The sequence below is a fragment of the Tachypleus tridentatus genome, chromosome 6, assembly GCF_004210375.1.
Source record: "Tachypleus tridentatus isolate NWPU-2018 chromosome 6, ASM421037v1, whole genome shotgun sequence".
NCBI lineage: Eukaryota > Metazoa > Arthropoda > Merostomata > Xiphosura > Limulidae > Tachypleus > Tachypleus tridentatus.
In genome coordinates this window covers 162,586,698-162,607,516 of record NC_134830.1, presented here as the reverse complement: position 1 = coordinate 162,607,516, position 20,819 = coordinate 162,586,698, and the positions used below count along the sequence as shown (strand labels likewise).

The window sequence follows — 20,819 nt, the reverse complement described above, 5'->3', positions numbered from 1 at the left end:
TAATTCGATAAAGCATTATTCAAACTTTAAGTTCTGATTTCATCACATTGGGGAAGGTAACCATGACTTCTGCAGTGTAATAAATACTCTAGAAATAAAAGATCTCGTAACATCTTATATATATATATACATGCGTTTATGTATATAACATTGTAACGCGTTCTTTCTTTCTGTTGATTCTTTTAAACTATTTTATGAAAATAAAGTCATTGTACATTAACTGGAGAACCGAAAGAACTTTATACACAAGGGTAAAAGAGTACCTTTACAAACTACAACATGAGAAAACCACAGTTACAAATCATATTTCAAATAATTGTGGCCAAGTAACGCTTAGCATGAATCCACTTTTCTTTCTATATATTATTACCAAATACATAGGTAGAAAATTAAAAAAAAATCAACAGTTCTTTTCACCTACAGATGAAAAGGGACAAACGATGGCACTTATATTTTTCTATCCTAACTTGTTTTCGAACTACCTTTATTTTCAATAGGTATATTTGTTGCTATGATGAACAAAATAAATTCCCAACAATAAACTATACGTATAAATATAATATCCGATACGTGTTATACTAGTAATAAACGACGATCTAACACCAAATTTGTTATGTTATTTAACTGGATACAACGTTTCGTTTGTGTGTGTTTTCTTATAGCAAAGCCACATCAGTCTATCTGCTGATCCCACCGAGGGGAATCCTACCCCTGGTTTGAGTGTTGTAAATCCGTAGATATGCCGCTGCACTAGCGGAAGGCGTTCCGTTTAACCACGTCTTTAGTAACGTTTCGCCAGTAATAAAGTACCAACCGCAACTGCCAATACAAAGCTTCCACTGATTTCAATGCTAAATAAGAAAGGTTGTTTATTACTAGTATTAATATGTTTTGAGTATACAACAGAAATTAAATAACGAGGTTTCAAAATCTGATGCTATAACGTCATTCATTTCTAAAACTAAGATGTATTTTAAACTGCAGTCTGCCCTACAAAAATTAAATGTGATGAATTCCTTTGTTTCGAGAATATAGATGTATGGTTTGAGATTAAACTTGCAAAATAGCGAAGACTGGTAGTTATGGAGGAAAAAGAGAAGGAAACAGTAAATGTAAGATTTTACTTTGTTAAATATTGGATCCGGTTTTTAATTCTCTCTGTAAATGAGATGTTACTATTTATTCAATTGAAATTTCTTTATTTTCTTCCTGAATAATGCATTTTAATTCATCTTAAACTTTTAAACAAAAAGTAACTAAGATTACTGGAATTGAAAGTTAGAAGTTTGAGGAAAATACTACTAGTAGTGCTAAGGTAGAATGGAATAAGAAAGATAGTTTCGTAGTTTATAGGCTTTATTATATTTATTAGTTATAGAACTTGTACTGATGTTCATGCAGGAGTTGATTGATAATAATAATAATAGTACAGTGGTAAGGCTTAAATTTGTTAAAGTTACTAGTATTTATTGTCTTATTAACATTTCACAACTCGAAACAAAGTTTGCATGATTATATGATTGTTATTGGTTTTCATAAAGTAATTGGATATATTTAATCAAATGTGTATGTTTGTATTGGGAGGATGGTTACGTATTGAATAGTAAAGAACTATATAATACAGTGAGACATAGAACTTGTTTATATGTCAACATCATAGTTGTTAATTCACCCAATATGTTGTGAAAGTAATATTTGTAAACGAATATACAGGTAAGTCAATAAAAGGATAATAGTAAAGGTGTACGAATTTGATTTTAGTTCGAATAAGAATATAAGTGCAAAGAAAATGTGTCTGACTTTAGTTTAAGCCTTATAGTTTAACAAAAACATATATTTCAGGAGACTTTTTTCATTTAATGCTTTGAGAATCTGTTTAGTTTGTTTGCTTTATTTCGAATGGTAAATGAGCAATTTTCACATAAAAAAAGAAGGTAATGACTCGGTAATTTTAAAGATTGGACATTAAAAAGCATCTGTTATTTCACAATTACTTTATTTATTTTTCATGGAATATGAAATGTTATGAATTGAAAAAGGCTTTTTTTAATCAGAAAATTCTGTCTTTCACTTTGGCAATCCATGGAGCCTCACACCTAACTTTATATAAATGTTATACTACAAGTCCCAAAAATTTGTTTCAAAGAAACTATTATTCTTTAAATTGTGATTTGAAAAATACTATCTTCCCTAACTAGTATAATTATCACTCATCTTGAAGTGGGTATATATATTCATATACAGAACTTTATGAATGTCTGTAGCAAATAGTACATTTAATATTCAATTATTTCTAACCTGTGTTTTTCATCATTCAAACAAAACTACTTATAACGGAATTAAACTTTTATATAATGGTACAAACTAATACTTTCAGAAGGTGCTGAAGAGAGCTGCAAAAATAAGTTACAATATGATGCATTCTGTTGAGACATAAAATACTTGTAACTGTGGTTTTGGTCCAGCATAACCAAGTGGGTTAAGGCATTTAACTCATCATCTGAGGATTGCAGGTTTGAATCTTCATCACACCAAACATGCTCCTCCTTTGACCCACGGGACATTGTAATGTGACAATCAATACCACTATTCGTTGGTAAAAGAGTAGCTAAAGAGTTGGCAGTTGGTGGTGATGACTAGTTGCTTTCCCTCTACTCTTACATTGCTAAATTAAGGATGGCTAGTGCAGATAGCCCTTATGTAGCTTTGTGCAAAATTCCAAAACAAACATTGTTTTTCAAACTTGAATAATTATGAGAGAAATTTGATTTAAATGTTAAGATTATTGAGAAAATAAAAAAATATCCTCAGTGATGTCGAGAAACCCACTTGTTGAGAAATTTATATGCAAAAATGGCTCGTTTGGGTTGAGAAAATATTTTACATAGAAGAGCGAACAACGTTTCGACCTTCTTCGGTCATCATCAGGTTCACAAAGGTTCCTTTGTCGAAACATTGTTCGCTCTTCTATGTAAAATATTTTCTCAACCCAAACGAGCCGTTTTTGCATATAAAAAAAAAATATCCTGTTTTATGTCTGGAAAAGTAATATTAAAAACAGAGATTAATATTAATTTCCCACTAGAGTAGGCTGTGAACAGTTTTCCTTTAGAATATTCAAAATCTAAGGTTTATGAAGGCACAAAATAACAAATAAAAAAGTAAAAATAACACCTGACAATCTTTGAAAATATAACAATGGTGAATGTAATACAAAGAAGACAGTATACTATTAAACATTCTGTGTGAAGTGTCTGGTACTATCATTATTACTTCAGCTAATCTTCAATACTTAATAAACATTGGAAGTGGTTATAGGAAGTGTTACCTAATTATAAATCTTTTCTGAAAGCTGAAATGGAAGTTCATAGCTGTTTCTCTTGATGATGAGAAATCCACTTGAAATAAAATGTACCTCAGAATGACTGAAAACTTGAAGATGACCTAGGAAGGTCAAAACGTTGTTCTCTCCTTATTGGTAAAAGTGTTAATACCCATACCAGCCATTCTGACATACATTTTCATTGCTGTTGTAGTATTAGTTGTATAGATGCTGAACTTTTAAAAGTTTTTTTTCCCCCTAAGACAAATGAATTTTGATTTGGTGACCTCACTGGGGTGAGCAGGACCTTCATCATGAACTTTACTTTTTCATTCCTAAACTTAGCATCAGTTTTGTCTGTATTATGAAACATATAGTAAATTTTCTGTTTTGTGTTTCTCAGGAGGTAGTAGATGTCAATGATGCCAAATCCAGTAACCAAAATGAAGAAATTAATAAAGATGGAAGTCAAGAAGCTAAAGCACCACGAGAAAATCTTGTAATAAATTTATTTTCTCCATAGCTAATGATTTATACAAGTGTAATATATATAGTTAATGATTTATACAAGTGTAATATATATATAGTTAATGATTTATACAAGTGTAATATATATATAGTTAATGATTTATACAAGTGTAATATATATACAGTTAATGATTTATACAAGTGTAATACACTATCCAGAATTAAATCTTGACTAAAGAAGATATATTTTTCCCACTCCACATCAATCCAATAACCATCTGTTGTTGTTGTTTTACTCTAGAAATATCTTTACTGAAGGGTTTTTAAAAAAAATTGCAGAATTTTGATGTTCTGAGTGATTCAGCATTCAAAACTTATACATAAATGTGTACTTAGATGTGATGATGTGTAAGTTTTCGAGTTTGAATGCACGTTCTGATTGTGAGATGCACATTATCTAGATACTATTCTGCCTTAATTTACAACTGTTATAATTACTTTTGTTTTCCAAGACATACTTTACACACACCATTTGAATATTTCTTACGTTTAGTAGGGAAGAATTTGAGTAGGACAAAAGCATTTCCACGAGTTATACAGAGTTGGATCAGTTTTAGCATTTACAAAAAGTAACATTTTAGGACAGCTTAACTTTACTGTGGCTGCTGTGTGTGTCACTTAGTAAAAGCTGTTGAGTGACAAAGATGAAAGGACAGAATTTTATTTGGGAAAATACACATACATCACTGATGTATGCTGCCATCTATGTGCAGGCCATGGAACTTCAGTTGTATACTGTTTTAAGTTATTTGAAGGAGCTGGAAAGTGAAATGGCTCCATCACAAAATATTTTAACACAATTTAAGATGGACTGGAGATAAATAAATTTATATTTGCAAGGGCAAAAGTAAATAATTTTTAGAAATAAGCTACATTGTAGTTATCTGTATTAAAACAAAAATGTTTATTAAGGTTCTGACACTGAAGCCATAAATTTTTATTAACATAAAATTAGTTACCCAGGCATGATGATTTTGCAGAGAGTGAATATTATTTAATTCAGTTTTGTTTTTTCCCACTTTCTCTGGAATGTTTACAGTAAACAAATCTCTCATACTAGGTTTATTTTTAGATACACAATGAAAGAACAAAATACATGATTTAAGATTTCAGCATTTATCCAAAACTGGAAACTGATGAACTTGGGAGAATATGAAGAGGGTTATTACTATTTCTTGGTTGAGCAAAATTAAAACTGTCATTAAAATCACTGTTTTCAAGTCCTAAACAAAAGTTATATTAGTGTGTCCACTGTATGTATTTATATGCTTGTGGAACGTGGAAATATGAAATATACGGGTAGTTAGTTTTTTTTTAGCATGAGGTTATTAAAATATTGACATATTACCAGTCCATGCCTGTATGTAAATGGCATTATTAGTTTAGTCATGGTTTTTTTTTCTTTTATTACAATTTGAAATGCCTAAGACATTTACTAATAAAATTATTAATAAATCAGTATCCATTATAGGGTGTCTTTAAGATATTTTTTGTATTGAGTAGGCCAGTCTCTATGGGTGTGGTATATATATCTCCAAACTTCTGTTGTATAACTGTACAAGCATGATATGTTATTTTCTGTGTTTCAGATAGCAACAGCTATTCACTTCCTTCGAAGTCCTAAAGTTAAAGCAAGTCCTTTATCACAGAAAAGAGCTTTTTTGATTAAAAAGGTGTGTGCGTGTGTGTATGAATAATAACCATTTGTATAAATGTTGGAAGATTTAAAACAACAACAAATTGTTTTATACAAGTTATGTAACTTAATTGGAAGTTCTTTTGTGATAACACTATGTAACACAGATTTTGTTCCTGGATAGTATGTGTTATGTCTTAATTGCTTATATTGTAAAAGTACAGAAAATGGCCATTATTCCCTTCAAACTTTGCTTTTGTGACCTGGATGATGAAATTTATAAACCAACCTATTTTCCATGTAAAAATCAGACATATTTGCACATTTTTATTTACACAAGGTCTGACTAAAACAACATATGAATCAGGATTTACATGTATTTATACTGAAGTTATACAAAATGAACAAAAATGTTTAGAAGTGAGTAGTTTTTCGAGATTTGCGACTGTAATGTAAATCTCTTTTACATATCAGCCCCCAAATATATTCTCTATCATGTTTTCATTATACACTCCCAGGTCACAAAAGCAAAGTTTGAAGAGAAAAATAGGTGTTTTTCCATTCACTTTAGGCATAAGGAATTGGGAAATAACACTTTCTGCCCAGGAACAAGAAAAAGTAAAAATGTTGTTACATAGTGTAATTTAATCATATTTTGAACGTGTTTACCATGTGGATGTTTATCTTCAAAAATAATTTTTTTTATAGGTTAATATATTTGGTCTTTTAAGATAACAATCTCTAAAATTCTTCTAGACTGTACTGATTGGAGGTTATTAATGTGATTTTGATTGGCTCTAGGACTTACAGATGAAGAAATTGACTTTGCCATTGAACGAGCTGGTATTGATAGAAATGATGCCTTTGCTTACAATAGACCAGGTGAAGACCCATTGTCACTTCAACCAAAGACTGTTATGCCACTTAAGCAAGGTAAACGAATAATTTTTTTGAAAGTTAATGGTACTTGTAAAGAGATTCGGTTATCTAATTTCTTCTTGGTTGTATCTGGTTGTCTTGGGTGAATAATGCCATATTTTTATAAGACCTAATTTACTTTGTTTGTTCTCTGTTTTTATTTCATTATTTTGAATAATAAACCAAAAACTTATAAGAAGCATAATTACATCATGTTGGTCATACTTTTGGTATCTTATACAAAAATAGATTAATAGGCCTAACAAAAATTGTGATTAAAATCACATTAGCCTTGCATATCTTGTTTTTTTCCCCTACACCTTATAGTTAATCCATTATAGATTATACCCATGTAAAATATTAAATCTCATATTTCTCTGTCAACTGTCAATGCACAAAGGGTTTTTTAGTTAACAAGAACTTACCAACTAGGCTGGACATGTTATTCAAAATGCTATTTTTGTATGATCTTATATTGGTATGATTTTTATCGCTACCCATGTGTGTACAACTGAATATCAAATTTCATATTGTAAGTTAAAAGAAATGATTCTGATGCTGCTTCAACAACTTTTCACTAAATTATTTTCCAACATTTATTTAGCAAAGTCAACAGAATGGTTTACTCTGATCATTCTTCTTTGTAAACGATGGAATTATTTACTTTTTAGAATTTTTCTGATCATTATAAAACACAGGTTTATGTTTGTTAAAAAAACTATAATTCTTTTAGATTCTCATGTGATTTGGTTTTTTTCTTGTCCTTCTTTGGTTTTGTTACCATAGGGTATAGTTTTTTCTGAATGACTTTTAACAAAGTTGTACTTTGAAAGTAGTTAACAGGAAGAGTTTAAATGGAATCGGATACAATATGTCCTGTTCACATCATTGTGGAGTGAAGAATAATTTATGCTTTAAAAGGAAAGTCCAAGCATATGTAGGTATGAAAAACTGACGTTGATGGAAAGTTTTAAAAGAGTAAGGAACAAACCTGGGAATTATTTTATGTTTCATCAGATGGCCTTTTCATTTCTGAAAGTGATTTAAATTATATTTATTTGAAAGCTACAGACTTTCACATCTATGAGGAGACATCAAGTCAACAGGGTTAGGCTTAGTGAGAATGATAGGTGGTGACAAAATATTCAAGTGATTCAAATTTTTATGTACTGAATATTATCAGTAAGATAAAAAAGAAGTAACTATTCACTGATAAACTCATATCTACAAGATAATTTCTTATTTGGACCAACAATATTGTTAGCAAAGGTACTTTTGTCTGATCTTCTGTCATTTTGAAAGGTCAGGTTCCTTGGTCATTGATAATTTTGTATTTTATGACTTATAGTTGGTAGTGGTGACTACTGCAGTCAGCGATATAGAATATTAAAAACATATCTATAAAGTGTAACTTTCTGATCAACAGTTAAAAAATGTTTGGAAAGTTCACAACTTAAAACATGATAGAAATATTAAATCTATTTATATGAATTTCTAAGACAAAATTAGATACTATGTAGTAAGTTCATATACTAGGTTTCATTAAGTTTTTCCACTGTGAGAAAGAAGAAAGCAAGAATCATTAGTGACATCCTTCTGGCATGTAAAAGGTTAAATGTCAAAGTCAATTGAAGCAATAAAATGAATGGGGCCAATAATAATTGTGATAAAATTTACAATAGACTGTAAATATGTTTTAATCCATTAATATTTTGTATTATACAGTAATGTGTAAAAGTGTTAGGATAAGAGAATATTTTGCCATTCTTTCCATTTAATGGTTATTTCTTTCGTGCCGTTACAGAATGTAGTTTAAACACTGTGGTAATACTTCACTGATTCATGTTGACAACTGGATGAGCCTGTATGAGAATACTTACTGTACTTGTATCAAGGCATGCCATAAGGATTATGCTTGAATGAACATACTGATCAAATGTAAGGTTTCAAATAACTGTCATGGCACCTCATGCAGTGTCTTTACTACACAGCAAGAAGCTAGCAAGGATGTAGCATGTGGTACCAGTATATTTTACAAGAAATCAATTTAATATCTCTTCACAAATAAACCTTGATGATAGCTGTTTAATATTATACATTAAGTTTCATTGTCATGCCATGGTTCATAGAGAATTGTCAGTGGAGTAGAGAGTTCATGTTAGGGTTTTACGTGATGCTGACTGGACTGTCTGACAAATTGCTGCGTATATATGCAAAAACGGCTCGTTTGGGTTGAGAAAATATTTTGCGTAGAAGAGCGAACAACATTTTGACCTTCTGACCGAAGAAATATTTTCTCAACCCAAACGAGCCGTTTTTGCATATATATTTCTCTACAAGTGGGGTTTCTCGACATCACAAATTGCTGCATACTTGAAATGCTCCCAAATACAAGTACACCATATATTGTGAAACTGAGAGGTATATATAAAAATAGGAAAGGAAGACAAATCAGCAGTTAGTTCCAAATAAAGTTAGTGTATTATAGATATTTAGAGTAAAATCCCAAAGGACACTTTGATTACATGTGTTGTAACAATGCCTGAATGACTCTCTGTAGTTATTAAAGAACACACTGATGCTAAGCAGTTCCATCTGTGATTTACCACCTGTTGTTCTTTGAAAGTAGCCACAAATCAAAATTTTGATTTTGCCCTAATCTTTCTGTCTGGTACTGTGGGAATGTAAAAATTTTTTAAATATTTTTTTGTTTGATTCTAAACCTAATCAGTTCAGCTTTAAAAAATTCCATTTAAAAGTGTAATATTAAGTTGTTTTTTTTCTGCATTCAAAATTGGTATCTATAAGAGATATTTGCCAGTCTCTAGGAGGCTTTTTCTTAATGCTGAAAGTCATTAGGCTGGCTATACATCAACAAAATCTTGGGTAAGATACTATTTTTTTATTGTAAGACACATTACTACTTTAATGGTTTATTGTGTTAAGGCTTCTTCCTTTTAAGTTTCATAGCAATAAGGCTTTTCAATAAGACTCATTTTTTTAAGTGACTCAGTAGAAGTGGTTTGTAAGAAGAGTTCAAAATAAAACTACAATTGTAGTTTCTTTTTGCATTTTCTTTAATGACTTGTATAACATTTGCTTTTCTGCTAAACATCAGAGTTCATCAGGATAGTATCTTCTTCAAAACCATGATTTCAGCTGCTTGTTTTAATTGCAACGTTAACAGAGGTTTATGTTTTTGTTATTAGTTAAATACCTTTAAATTTATATGTGGTGAAATTCTTTATTCTGTTGTTTTTTTATTCTTCAGGTAATTTTCAACCTGACTTATCAGTGTGGCAGAAGTGGCAAACATTTTATTCAGGTGCAGTTTTAATTGGAATTACATGCTATGGAGTTTATTACATATACAAGGTTGGTTTTAAACACTTTAAAAAAGATTTATAAAACATTTGTTCTATTCATGATATCTTGATTATAACGAGTGATGAGGAACAAAATGTAGAGAAAAGTATAATGATTAAACAAAGTGCAAAATCAGTTTTATTGGTGGGCTAAACTTTTATTGTTATATTAAAGTTATAATAAAGCAAATGGATGGTTTTATGGTACTGGTTGGAACAGAGGATTTTGATTTATGAAACTTTGTAGAATGGACTACAACTGTCTGTTGTGGAGACAGAAGTGTAGGGGACGACATTTCGAAAGTCGTCCTGTGCACTTGTGTCTCTACAACGGGCAGTTGCCGTCCATTCTACAAAGTTTCATTGTGAATACTCTGCCTAAACAATCTATCAAAGATTTTGATGTAATAAAAGTAACAGAAGCTTTGGTTAAATTTCAGCATTTTTGGTGATGGGAATTTTTTGAAATACACAAATTTTTAACAGGAATAGAGTACTAGAAAGAGGGAAGGAATGGTTTTGTATATAAAGTCTGAGTTACATCCTGTTGAAGTTGAGTTGAATCTTGGTTTTTGTTTCTGTTTATGAGGGTGAATGCTTTTAGTTGGAAATTGTTACAGATGAAACTAATGAAGGTAATGATAAACACTGCAATAAGATAAAGAAATTGGCTGTTAATAAGGCAATAATTATGGAAAATATTAATTTTGAGCATATAAATTGAGAAATGTTGGACTATATCATGAGGGAGAAAGTTTTTTATTAGAAAGTGTTCAAGATGATTTGTCTTTGACTGTTTTCAGGGAACCTGCTGGAAGAATGCATTTTAGCTTTACTATTAACCTTTCTCACAGAAATAGTTGACAAGTTGGAGATTGAAGAGTATGTGGGTGTGAGTTATTGTAACTAAACCAAATCTGATATTTTGCATATGGAGATAAGAAATAGTGAGATTTTTAGTTCCAAATTGTAAAAAAAAAAAATTGAAGGCATGAGACAAGAATTATTTGCTGTAAATTGGCTAACTACATTGTTTGGAGATACTGATTAAATGTGGAAGAGATTTCTTAAGATAAATTCTTTAATGTTCAAGATAGGAATGTTTGTTATCATAAAAAGGGGGGGTACCTGCAAGTATAAATCTGATTGGCTCACAAAGGGCATAAAGGATAAAAACATTATGAGTTTAATGTTTAATTTGAATGCAATGATGGGAGATTCAGAGGACTTTAGAAAATAAAGAGAGTTGGTCAAATGGACAATTAGGAAATCAAAAACTGTATGAGAAAAAAGTTTATTGAAAGTATATAAATATGTAATCATAGGCCTATTAATTTTAAAATCTGGTAAAAAATGCTTTATATAGGTTATTGGTTATATATTTACAAACGGCTGGTATGGGTAGAGAAAGCACTAGTAGAACGAACAACATTTCGACCTTCTTTGGTCATAGTCAGGTTCACAAAGAAAGAAAGGGTTACTGACCAGTAGCTGACCACATGTTTGAAGGCAGTTGTATAATTGAGTGTAGGAATGTAGAAGGCGAGCATAGATGTTGGATTATATTTATTAATATTAAGCATGCCCTCTACATTCCTACACTCAATTACACAACTGCCTTCAAACATGTGGTCAGCTACTGGTCAGTAACCCTTTCTTTTTTTGTGAACCTGACGATGACCGAAGAAGGTCGAAACGTTGTTTGCTTCTCTACTGGTGCTTTCTCTATCCATACCAACCATTTGTAAATATATTCTCTACAAGTTGGTTTTCTCGTCATCACAGGCCATTGGCTAGGCCACATTGAGAACATTGTGCTCAGCCGTGGGATCTTTATTTTGAAAAACCATTAAATTGTTGGGAAGAGTTTCAAAGGAGGGTTACTAGTATGATATCTGCAATAGAAGGGCTGTTATTTGAGGATAAATTAAGATTCTGAATTTGTTTGTCCTTGAAAAAAGATGTTAGAGGGGATCTGGCTTAGGTGTTTAAGATTGTAAGAGGAACTTTTGGTGTCGACGCATCATCTATATTCATACTTAATGGCCAGAATGGTAGGACTCTGGGGGGTACAAATATAAATTTCGACAAGATTGGAGTTATCTTATGCTAAAACAGTTTTCTTTTGCTAACAGCAGAAGTTGGTCCTTGAAATGGGTTGCCTTTACTTTGACGGGCAGTAAGTTTAAGTGTATTTAAAGGAAACCTCGATAAATGTTTCAGTGATAAAGCTGGCTTTGAGTGCTTTTGTTTTTTAGTTCATTATGATAGATGGGATGACCTAGATAGACCAATAGGTCCATTGTTGTCTTTAAATTATAAGTGTTAGACTGACATCTAGTTTCTCAGACAAGTGTAGTGGTGGATGCTGTTTTGTCACACCAATTTCCTTTCTTTTAGTTTGTAAATTCAGAATGAGGGTTGAAGGCCATCTGTATGTACGTAACCATTTTGTATCTTCTGTGTGTGAAAAATTTTAAGCCATCAATGACAGCAATTATAATAAAACATTGCAAATAAATCACAGACAAAATTGCAGTCCTGGTTGCTTACATTATGGCCATGTGGAATGAACTAGTCATAAATTTTGTGTAAATTCTGAATTATTCCTTCTTTCTTTCTTTCTTTTTTTAATTACTTTTAAGGGCATGAACACACACACTCGCGTATATATGTGTAGGTTTTCAGGAATTCTCTGCTTTGTAAAACTATATGATACGAACAATGCATTTTATGAATACATTAGCACTGGAAAATGTTTGAAACTTTTCAACTTGGCCTAAAGTTTATTATGATCTGTTATAATTTTAAGTGCCATTTAGTACACTTTTGGGTTATTCATATTCATTCTATTAATATATTATGTGTCTACACGTGAAAAATGTAATTTTTTTTTGAAATAATATAAAACCTTAGATTATGAGAAATCTAGATTTAATGCCCTAGAACAATTATGAGATATAACTGTTTAAAAAACATTTTATTTAGAACATCAGTGGAAACTAATTATGAAATACAAAAACAATTTTGCTTTTATGTCTGTCTTACTGTTGTTTTTGTGTTACATTTGTGAATTCTGGCCTACGTATTTTAATATTTCTTAAAATTCTTTTGTTTAAATAGACATACGTAAGGCCATGGCTCCTTGGAATCAAAGAAGAAGACAGAATTTCCAGAGTTGAGCAACAACTCTGTGATATGAATGACTCTTTGTCACAACTTCGACATTCTTTATTGAGTGTTGAAACGCATCTCTCCCAGCAAGTAAAAAAACTGTCTTCTCTTGAAGAGGTTTGTGAAAGAAGATTACATGTGTACCATTAAAGTTCTTACCACATGTAATTTATTTAGCAATGTGCTACCAAACAAAATTAGTGTTAATATTGAAATATTGAATATTCATTGGAAATATGAAACTATTTTGAAAATTTATTGAAAGGAAAAAATAAAGAAACAGGTATGAACTCGTTACTAATTTTGACTACGTACTTTCCTGGTAAATAAGTGACTTGTAATTTTTAGTTTTAGTTTTAATTTTGAAATAGTCATTTTTTGAATGGTATAGAGATAACTTATTTCCAAAATGATATACAAACAAAAAGGCATTATTTGTAGGCTTTTGTTACTACGTAACATGGTATCAAGAACAAACATTACCTAAAGATGAGCAGTTAACTCATTTACATGATTACCTGTGAGCATGGGTTACAGTGATAAATGTTTTCATGTAAAGTAATCAGTTTTAAAAAAGTGATTTGATTAATTTGATGTATGCTACAAAAATGACATTAATTTGACTTGCTGTTTCCAGTTGTTCCAGTTATCCAAATGACATCAATATTGTCATTATGATTTCATTATTATTTTAAATAATTTCAACATTGTTTAGCTTGGTTCACAAGTGTCACAACTCATGAAAATAGTCAACTAATCAGTTTATCAAATTATCATGTGAGAGTGATTGGTTGAGTGTAATCGAATAATAAAACTATTGATTGATTATCAGGTTCAACTGATTGCCAAGCTTCTAGTGTTAATGTGTGGTAAAAAAACAATAAAAAAAACAATAATTTTATGAAATCCATAAAGGTAGGGTGAAAAATTGTGAAATTTGTAGATTTTCTGCTTTTCATAAAACTGTTGTATTGTCGTAATATGTTTTTGCTTCATCCTCTATAGTTTAACTAATTTTGTACAGTTTTTTCATTCACAAAGATGTTTTTTTGAGATTTATAATAGTTCACACAGTGCTCATTTGTAAACAACTTTATGAGGAAGATATAAATATGTTCTTCTTTTAGTAATGAAGTGTTAGGGACGTGTTTCCAGAATGTTATTCATAACAAGTGTAATACTGGTCTACCAACAAACAATTATTATACATTTTTCTGTTTGCTTTTGTTCTAGTTTTTCAAATACCATGAAGTAGCTTTAATCATTCACATGTTATTTTAATCCTTTATTTTATTTCGTTTTCAACTACTGTGCTTATATAATTTATTTCAAACAGTATAAACTTTGTAAATATAGTGATATATGAAGTGTGTAATTCAATGTTGTTTTTTCTTGTTAGTTTCTGCCTGCTGTAAAAAAAAACAAACATGGAAGATGATACTTTGAAAGTATTCCTTTAACGTTGTGTTTTTCACAACAGGCAATTACTGTCCATTCCATGAATATTGTGTCGAAACAATCAAAGTGTTAGCTTGTTTATTGCATTTGAACTGTCACTTATTGAGCTCAGGTCTGTCTTTCTGATTACAGATTTAAGTTTCAATTAGTTTTGTTCACTGAATATTGACGTTTGTTAAAACATTTCTAAAGTAAACCAAAGCTCAAAGTAAAAGCATGTAACAAGCGTTGTGAACCAGTGATTTTTATTAAGCACGTTAATACCGTTTTTTATCTTATTTTTTAAAATACTATTTTTGTCTTTCCTTTAGCAAAAAGAAGATGCATCAGTTAAAAATATTTTAACCTTGAATGAAATAAAATCGGAAGTAACGTCACTGAAAGCATTATTATTAAGCAGGTAAAAAAAAAAAAATATTGTTTGATATAAGGTATTAGTGATATAAGTTTCATAAAACAGCTCTGTAAAGAACTGGAAAAACCTAACGCCAAAATAGAAACTACCAAAGAACGTATTGGAGAGGGTTATTTTTGTTTACCTCCAGTTCTTGACTTTCATATGAATTTTTTATTTTTCATCACATTAATTCTAAATCTGGTATAACTTACTCAAGCTTTTAGTGTGTAAGATACTCTTGTCTGGCATTGCAAGTAATTATTCCTGTAAGATTTCGTCAAAGTGTGCATGTAACGATCTTATGTAGAGTTACTTCTAAAATTGAGTTAAGAAACTGTTATTGATGTTTGCTAATAAACAATTACAGTTCAAAGTTTTATGTTATCTGAGATTTGATTCGTTAATTTTAAAAGGATTGTTTAAATTTTCTTCCATGTGTCGTGTGACACACTTCCTACTTTCAGTTCTCCCTGTGTTTAATTGGTTATTTTGTATTCCTTTTTATGTTTTGGAGTGTCCAACCAATTACAAAAATAAAAACTATCAAACTACAGGTACTGAGAGGCCAGAATATAAAATTAAAATCTTCAACCTTCTTAATTTTCTGAGGTATTAATAAATTTATCATGCTTTCCATTGAAGCTTTTCTCATCTTTTGATGCACATGAAGTCATTTATTTACTCATGCTAACTTCTCATGTTTATAAGCAGTAGAAAGAGCATTTTGTGAACTACATAAATAATTTGGTTATTTTTCATGGGCAAAGCCAATATTTTACAAGGAAATATTAATGTATATAGACTACAGTTGGTGATCTGAACAACAGTAGAATATTTATAACTTAGTGAAAAAGTTCAGGTAAACTATTGTTATTTTGGGACATTTGATTATTGTACCTAATTATTTTCGTGTTCTAAAGTACATATTTGAAAGCTATGTGAACTGTTTTTTCGATTCAAATGCAACATGTAGCCTTGGGCTATGGTAAGTACTAAATATTTTGTTGTTTTTTTGTGTGTGTAATTTTTAATTATTCAAGAAGTATATGGAATATGTAAAAACTAAAATCTTGTCAGTTTAGGTCAGAGCTCAACTGAATACACAAAAGCGGAGTTTCATATTTGGCCCAAACACTCTGCTCTACTGTTGTGTGACATATTACTTGTCACAGTGTTGAGAAAGCTTGAAGAACAAACAAACAAAACACAACTAAAAAATGTTAGAAATCTAAGTTATTAAAACAAATAATTTTAATTATTTGTTACAAATTGAAATCGTTATGGGAAAAAGTATTCTTAATTTTATTTCATATTTTTCAAGTTTTAATTTCACTTTGTTTCTATAAGTTTGCTAAGCCTAACGTTAGGGTACAGACAAGAAGAGTCAAATAGGTCGTACTGAATGAAAACCTTTTGATATTGATGTAGGAGGCTCAAGAAACTAAACAAATAGAATTTGATATTTTAAGATAAAAAGAAGTTATTTTATTTCAGCAGAAAAGTCGTTAATAGAAATACTTAATAAAAAATTCTGATTTCTGTTGTTTATAATAAACTTATTTACTAAATTTTGTGAAGATGCGTGCATAGACGTAGTAAGTTCAAAAGTATAGCTTCAAAAATACTGAGTCAATCCAATGGATCAATGCACATGAGGTTAAGCAGCTTTTTTTAATATTTTTAATTCAAAAGTGAGACATTTTTATATGAAAAATCAATGTCATGTGAATTCTTTGAAGTTATATTTCGTGTACTGATTTTGATGTTTTCTATTTGTTCATAAGTCAGGATCAGTAATATCATGTTGTATGCTTTGATATACAGGGGTCAGTTTCCTACAGCTCCCGTTACAAAACCTGGCATTCCTTCATGGCAGTTGGACAGGACAAAGGGTGAGGAACTTAACAAAGAAGCTGCTCTGAATGGACCTCCAAAAAATGATAAAGAACTGGAGTCTTCCATGGAAATAGTTAATGGTGGTGTAGTTGAGGTATGTGATATCTTTAGTAATTGGTGGTATCGTAGTTATGGTGTGTAAGATGTAGGTATGCGATATCTTTAGTAATTGGTGGTATAGTAGTTATGGTGTGTAAGATGTAGGTATGGGATATCTTTAGTAATTGGTCGTATCGTAGTTATGGTGTGTAAGATGTAGGTATGTGATATCTTTAGTAATTGGTCGTATTGTAGTTATGGTGTGTAAGATGTGGAATATTTTTGTGTTTGAATCATGTTTCAATGTGCAAAAAACATTGTATTAATAATCCCCCCCTTCATATTGTGACGTTGATGAAATGCACTGCAATTTCAGCAATGAGGTGTTATTAAAGTAAAAGTCAGTCTTACAATTCAGTTTGTCTGTTCAGAAATTTTTTTTTTATGTATCTGTAATTTGAAGTTCTGGTTCACAGTTCAAGTTTAATTTCTATTCTGTATTGCAATTAAAGATTTCTTTCCTAAAAAATTTTTTCACGAAAGCAGAACGAGTCACGAGTCATGTTAAACTTAGTTTGTTGTTCTGAGGTATAAGCTCACTGGTGCAACCTGAGATCAGTTCTGAAAGTGATTGAAATTTATTCCATCTTAGCTTATGACACACCAGTAATTTAACATTTTTATTGTAATTCAACAGCATCATACAAACTACCTGTGGATAAAAGTATTTCTCTTACCTCATGTCTGTGGGTAGGCATGCATTCATAATATACAATGTTTTGTCTTTGCAAGAAATCTGAATAGTTTTTCAAACATTTTTATTTGTTGTGTCATAAGGACTGAAATATTGCACCTTTAATCTAGTTTCTAAACATAAACTAACCCTAACTTCCACAATACTGTTCGTTAGGTAAGTTTTAATGTATTTTTTTCCTGCTCGTCAGAATGTGACAAGTGTCGAGAGTGCCGATTGTTCACCAGACTCAGTTAGCAATAAAATCAGTGGAGACTGTTAATGAGGATAAAGCATCTTGAAAAGGACAAATGAGATATCGTTGTCACCTGATGTAATGTATTGTGCAAGTCTGTCGCTTCCATTTTAATGATAACACCACAGCTTTACGATATATAATTTTTTGTTTGCATATTATATGGGGCAAAAATGTTAGATATACTTGTAACTGATTAATAAGAAAATATATTCGCAATCTTTACCATGGCTGGAGCTGTTTTTCTCAACCCCATCCCCCTTTTTTGCAGTATATTTAGTGAAAAGAACTACTGAAAGTTGCTCTAATATTTTTTTAGACAAGGATCAGTTCTTTTGATCTTGAATAAATATTTTTTTGCCTTTATATATTACATTCAATACCCCCCCACCCAAAAAAAAAACGACTACTTTTCTGGTTCAATTTGATTTTCTAAGAATACAGGTTTTTATGGTCCAGTTAATGCCTTCAGATTTTAATTAATTAACAAAAACATTGTTTCTTATTAAATGAATTGTGATGAAACTAGGAGGATGTACGTTTACAGACAAGACAGTTTCAATTAAATGAGATTAAAAACATGCTTTTGTAAAAAAGTAAAATAATGCTACTGCTCCAATGTTAAAATGATATGGGCTTAGAACTTTGTTTGATTTCAATTAAAGAATTTATGATTGATTGTTTGTATATTTTATAAGAAACATATAGTTTGTAAATAAATATTAGCATTTGTAATTTTGTGTCTTTTGAATTAATAAGCAAAAGAAAGCCACAAAAAACTTGCATTTATTAAATAAAAAAAATTCATCTTATATTTAAAATTTGTTTACTACCAATGTTTTTTTTTTCTGTTGTTGTTGTTGGCAGAAAGTTTAAGAAAAAATAATGTTCCAGTTGAATGCAACTTTCATATCTGATAAAGTTCATTATATATTTTATTGTACATGTTTTCTTGTAGACACTATTATTTGTTCTAAATTTTTTCTAAAGGTGGTATTTGAAGTTTATTGGTACAACAAAAGTATTGGTGTTGTACAAGTAACACATGAATGGTAGTTACATAATCGTACTAAGAATTGATGAAAACAAGTCGTCTGGAATTTGAAATTATTCTAGCTTTGTAAATGTCATTTATGTTCCAATCATCAATATTTGAACTAAAGAATTTGTCTAAGTGAAAAAAAAACAAGTTTATTGAGTAATCATGAAGACCTTTCTGTCATACAGTAACATACATACAATGTTTTAATATTACACTAAAATTTCCTTCCTGTATTTTAATTACCAAATGTTACCTTCATCTAAAACTTTACTAGTGAGAATATTTTTATTCCAAACCTATTTACTGTGGTTGGGATGCACATTTCTTAGGGTTCTCACACAGTGATTTGGACAAATGTTTCCTATTATTGTTGCTGTTCATGATTTTGTTTGCTAGATCTGGGTTTATCATCTTAACTGTCATCACTAGATGACATTCTGTTGCCTCTTCACTGTCATGCATTTTAACACCACCTGACTCATGATGATGATAAACCCACTTGAAGTAAAAATGTATTTTCAAATTAACAGTTTGTTAACCTGAAGATGACCTAAGAAGGTTGAAATATTCTTCTGTACTAATTACTAATTGTTCACAAAAGTTTAATGTGTTTAAATATTATTGTGGAACATTACAACTCAATTTTCATATAAACCTGAAGAGTACACCAGAAAAATTGAAAGGTTTAAGAAATTATGAAAAATGAAAATTTATTTTAGTGCACAATATTCCATTTAACCTTAAAAAAAAAAAAGCCTTGTAATGCGCAGATTAATTAACCTTGTAAAATGATGTAGTTGTGTTTTTTTAAATTAACTGTTGTATTAGTTAAGTGCATCTTGTCAGCATGTATTAGTTATTAACCTGGATGGTTAAACATGGACACATTAAAGTCTTTACAGAAAATTGCATGTTTGAAGCAAACAAGTGCGCTTCTACTGGCAGTGTAACTTATATCAATAACCTCTAAGTTTTTTTTTTTAAGTTATGGCATAGAAATTCTGTTTACAATATTATCATTTGTTTTATGTAAGGGGGGTTTTAAGGGGGAAAAACTGCAATGAAAGTACATTTGTTTTAGTTTCAGAATATTTAAATGGAAAACAAAATGTGTATTGTGATACAGCCATCACGTCTTCCATAAACAAAGTAAAAAAAAAAATTATTGAGAGAAAGATAGACAGCAGCTGGTTCATGATTTTATTAATACTTTCAGAGAATCTGCTGGTGAAACGTGAAAAGGAAGACATTTTACGAATCAGTGTATGCCACTGAGGGGGCATGGTGTGGCCAGGTGGGTTAAAGCGTTATACTTGTAATCCGAGGGTCGCGGTTTGAATCTCCGTCGCACAAAACATGCTCACCCTTTCAGCCGTGGGGGGGGGGTTATAATGTGACGGTCAATTCCACTATTTGTTGATAAAAGAGTAGCCCAAGAATTGACTGTGGGTGGTGATGACTAGCTGCCTTCCCTCTAGTCTTACACTGCTAAATTAGGGATGGTTAGCGCAGATAGCCCTCAAGTTGTTTTGCACAAAATTCAAAAACAAACAAACGAACGTCATCACTGAGGACTTTGTTTATATGGTGATTATAAACCTGTAAACCAAATAAATAAGTAATGACAATAAATACAAGACTGATATTAATGAATTGAACGTTTTTTTTAACATTGTGGAAGTTTGCCTACAGTCTCCTTATTAGAAAAACAACACAGGCATTAGGTACATTCCTTAACATTTTATGCATCCAAAATATCCGTATTTTCTTAAAAATAAAAAGATAAGGAAAGAGTACATTAAAAATGTTTCCACTCGAGCAGTTAATATAATTTACTTAAATGTATAAATAATTTGAAGAGTGAAACAGTTTTGTGTTGTAAGTCACTCTGCTACAATTATTTAAAGCTTTAAAACTCCTGATTGTTTTGAGGAAGTAAAGCTCTTTAAAGATTATTTAGATGAGGTGAAATTTAAAGCTTGCAACTGATTATGCGGATGAGATTGAACCAATGCATGATTTGTAAGTTGTGGATCTGGTCCAGTATTTGAATTT

At 30.6% G+C, this 20,819-nt stretch overlaps 1 protein-coding gene across 1 annotated transcript; it reads left to right on the top strand.

Annotated features, from left to right (window-relative positions):
* Positions 1 to 702: 702 nt before the first annotated feature.
* Positions 703 to 18,663, top strand: Pex14 (peroxisomal biogenesis factor 14). Its single transcript, XM_076509310.1, has 9 exons — positions 703 to 1,112; positions 3,726 to 3,821; positions 5,440 to 5,522; positions 6,286 to 6,419; positions 9,676 to 9,779; positions 12,893 to 13,060; positions 14,713 to 14,801; positions 16,623 to 16,788; positions 17,678 to 18,663. Exons 1-9 carry the CDS (start codon positions 1,083 to 1,085, stop codon positions 17,747 to 17,749), a joined length of 942 nt encoding a protein of 313 aa, XP_076365425.1. The 5' UTR covers positions 703 to 1,082; the 3' UTR covers positions 17,750 to 18,663.
* Positions 18,664 to 20,819: the final 2,156 nt, after the last annotated feature.

What these genes read in the sequence shown, in the direction of transcription:
- Pex14 (XM_076509310.1), top strand. Translation starts at nt 1,083, where the DNA reads ATGGAGGAAAAAGAGAAGGAAACAGTAAAT. An exon ending in AAGCACCACGAGAAAATCTT is followed by an intron (nt 3,822 to 5,439) that starts GTAATAAATTTA and finishes TCTGTGTTTCAG; the next exon opens with ATAGCAACAGCTATTCACTT. An exon ending in GAGTTTATTACATATACAAG is followed by an intron (nt 9,780 to 12,892) that starts GTTGGTTTTAAA and finishes TTGTTTAAATAG; the next exon opens with ACATACGTAAGGCCATGGCT.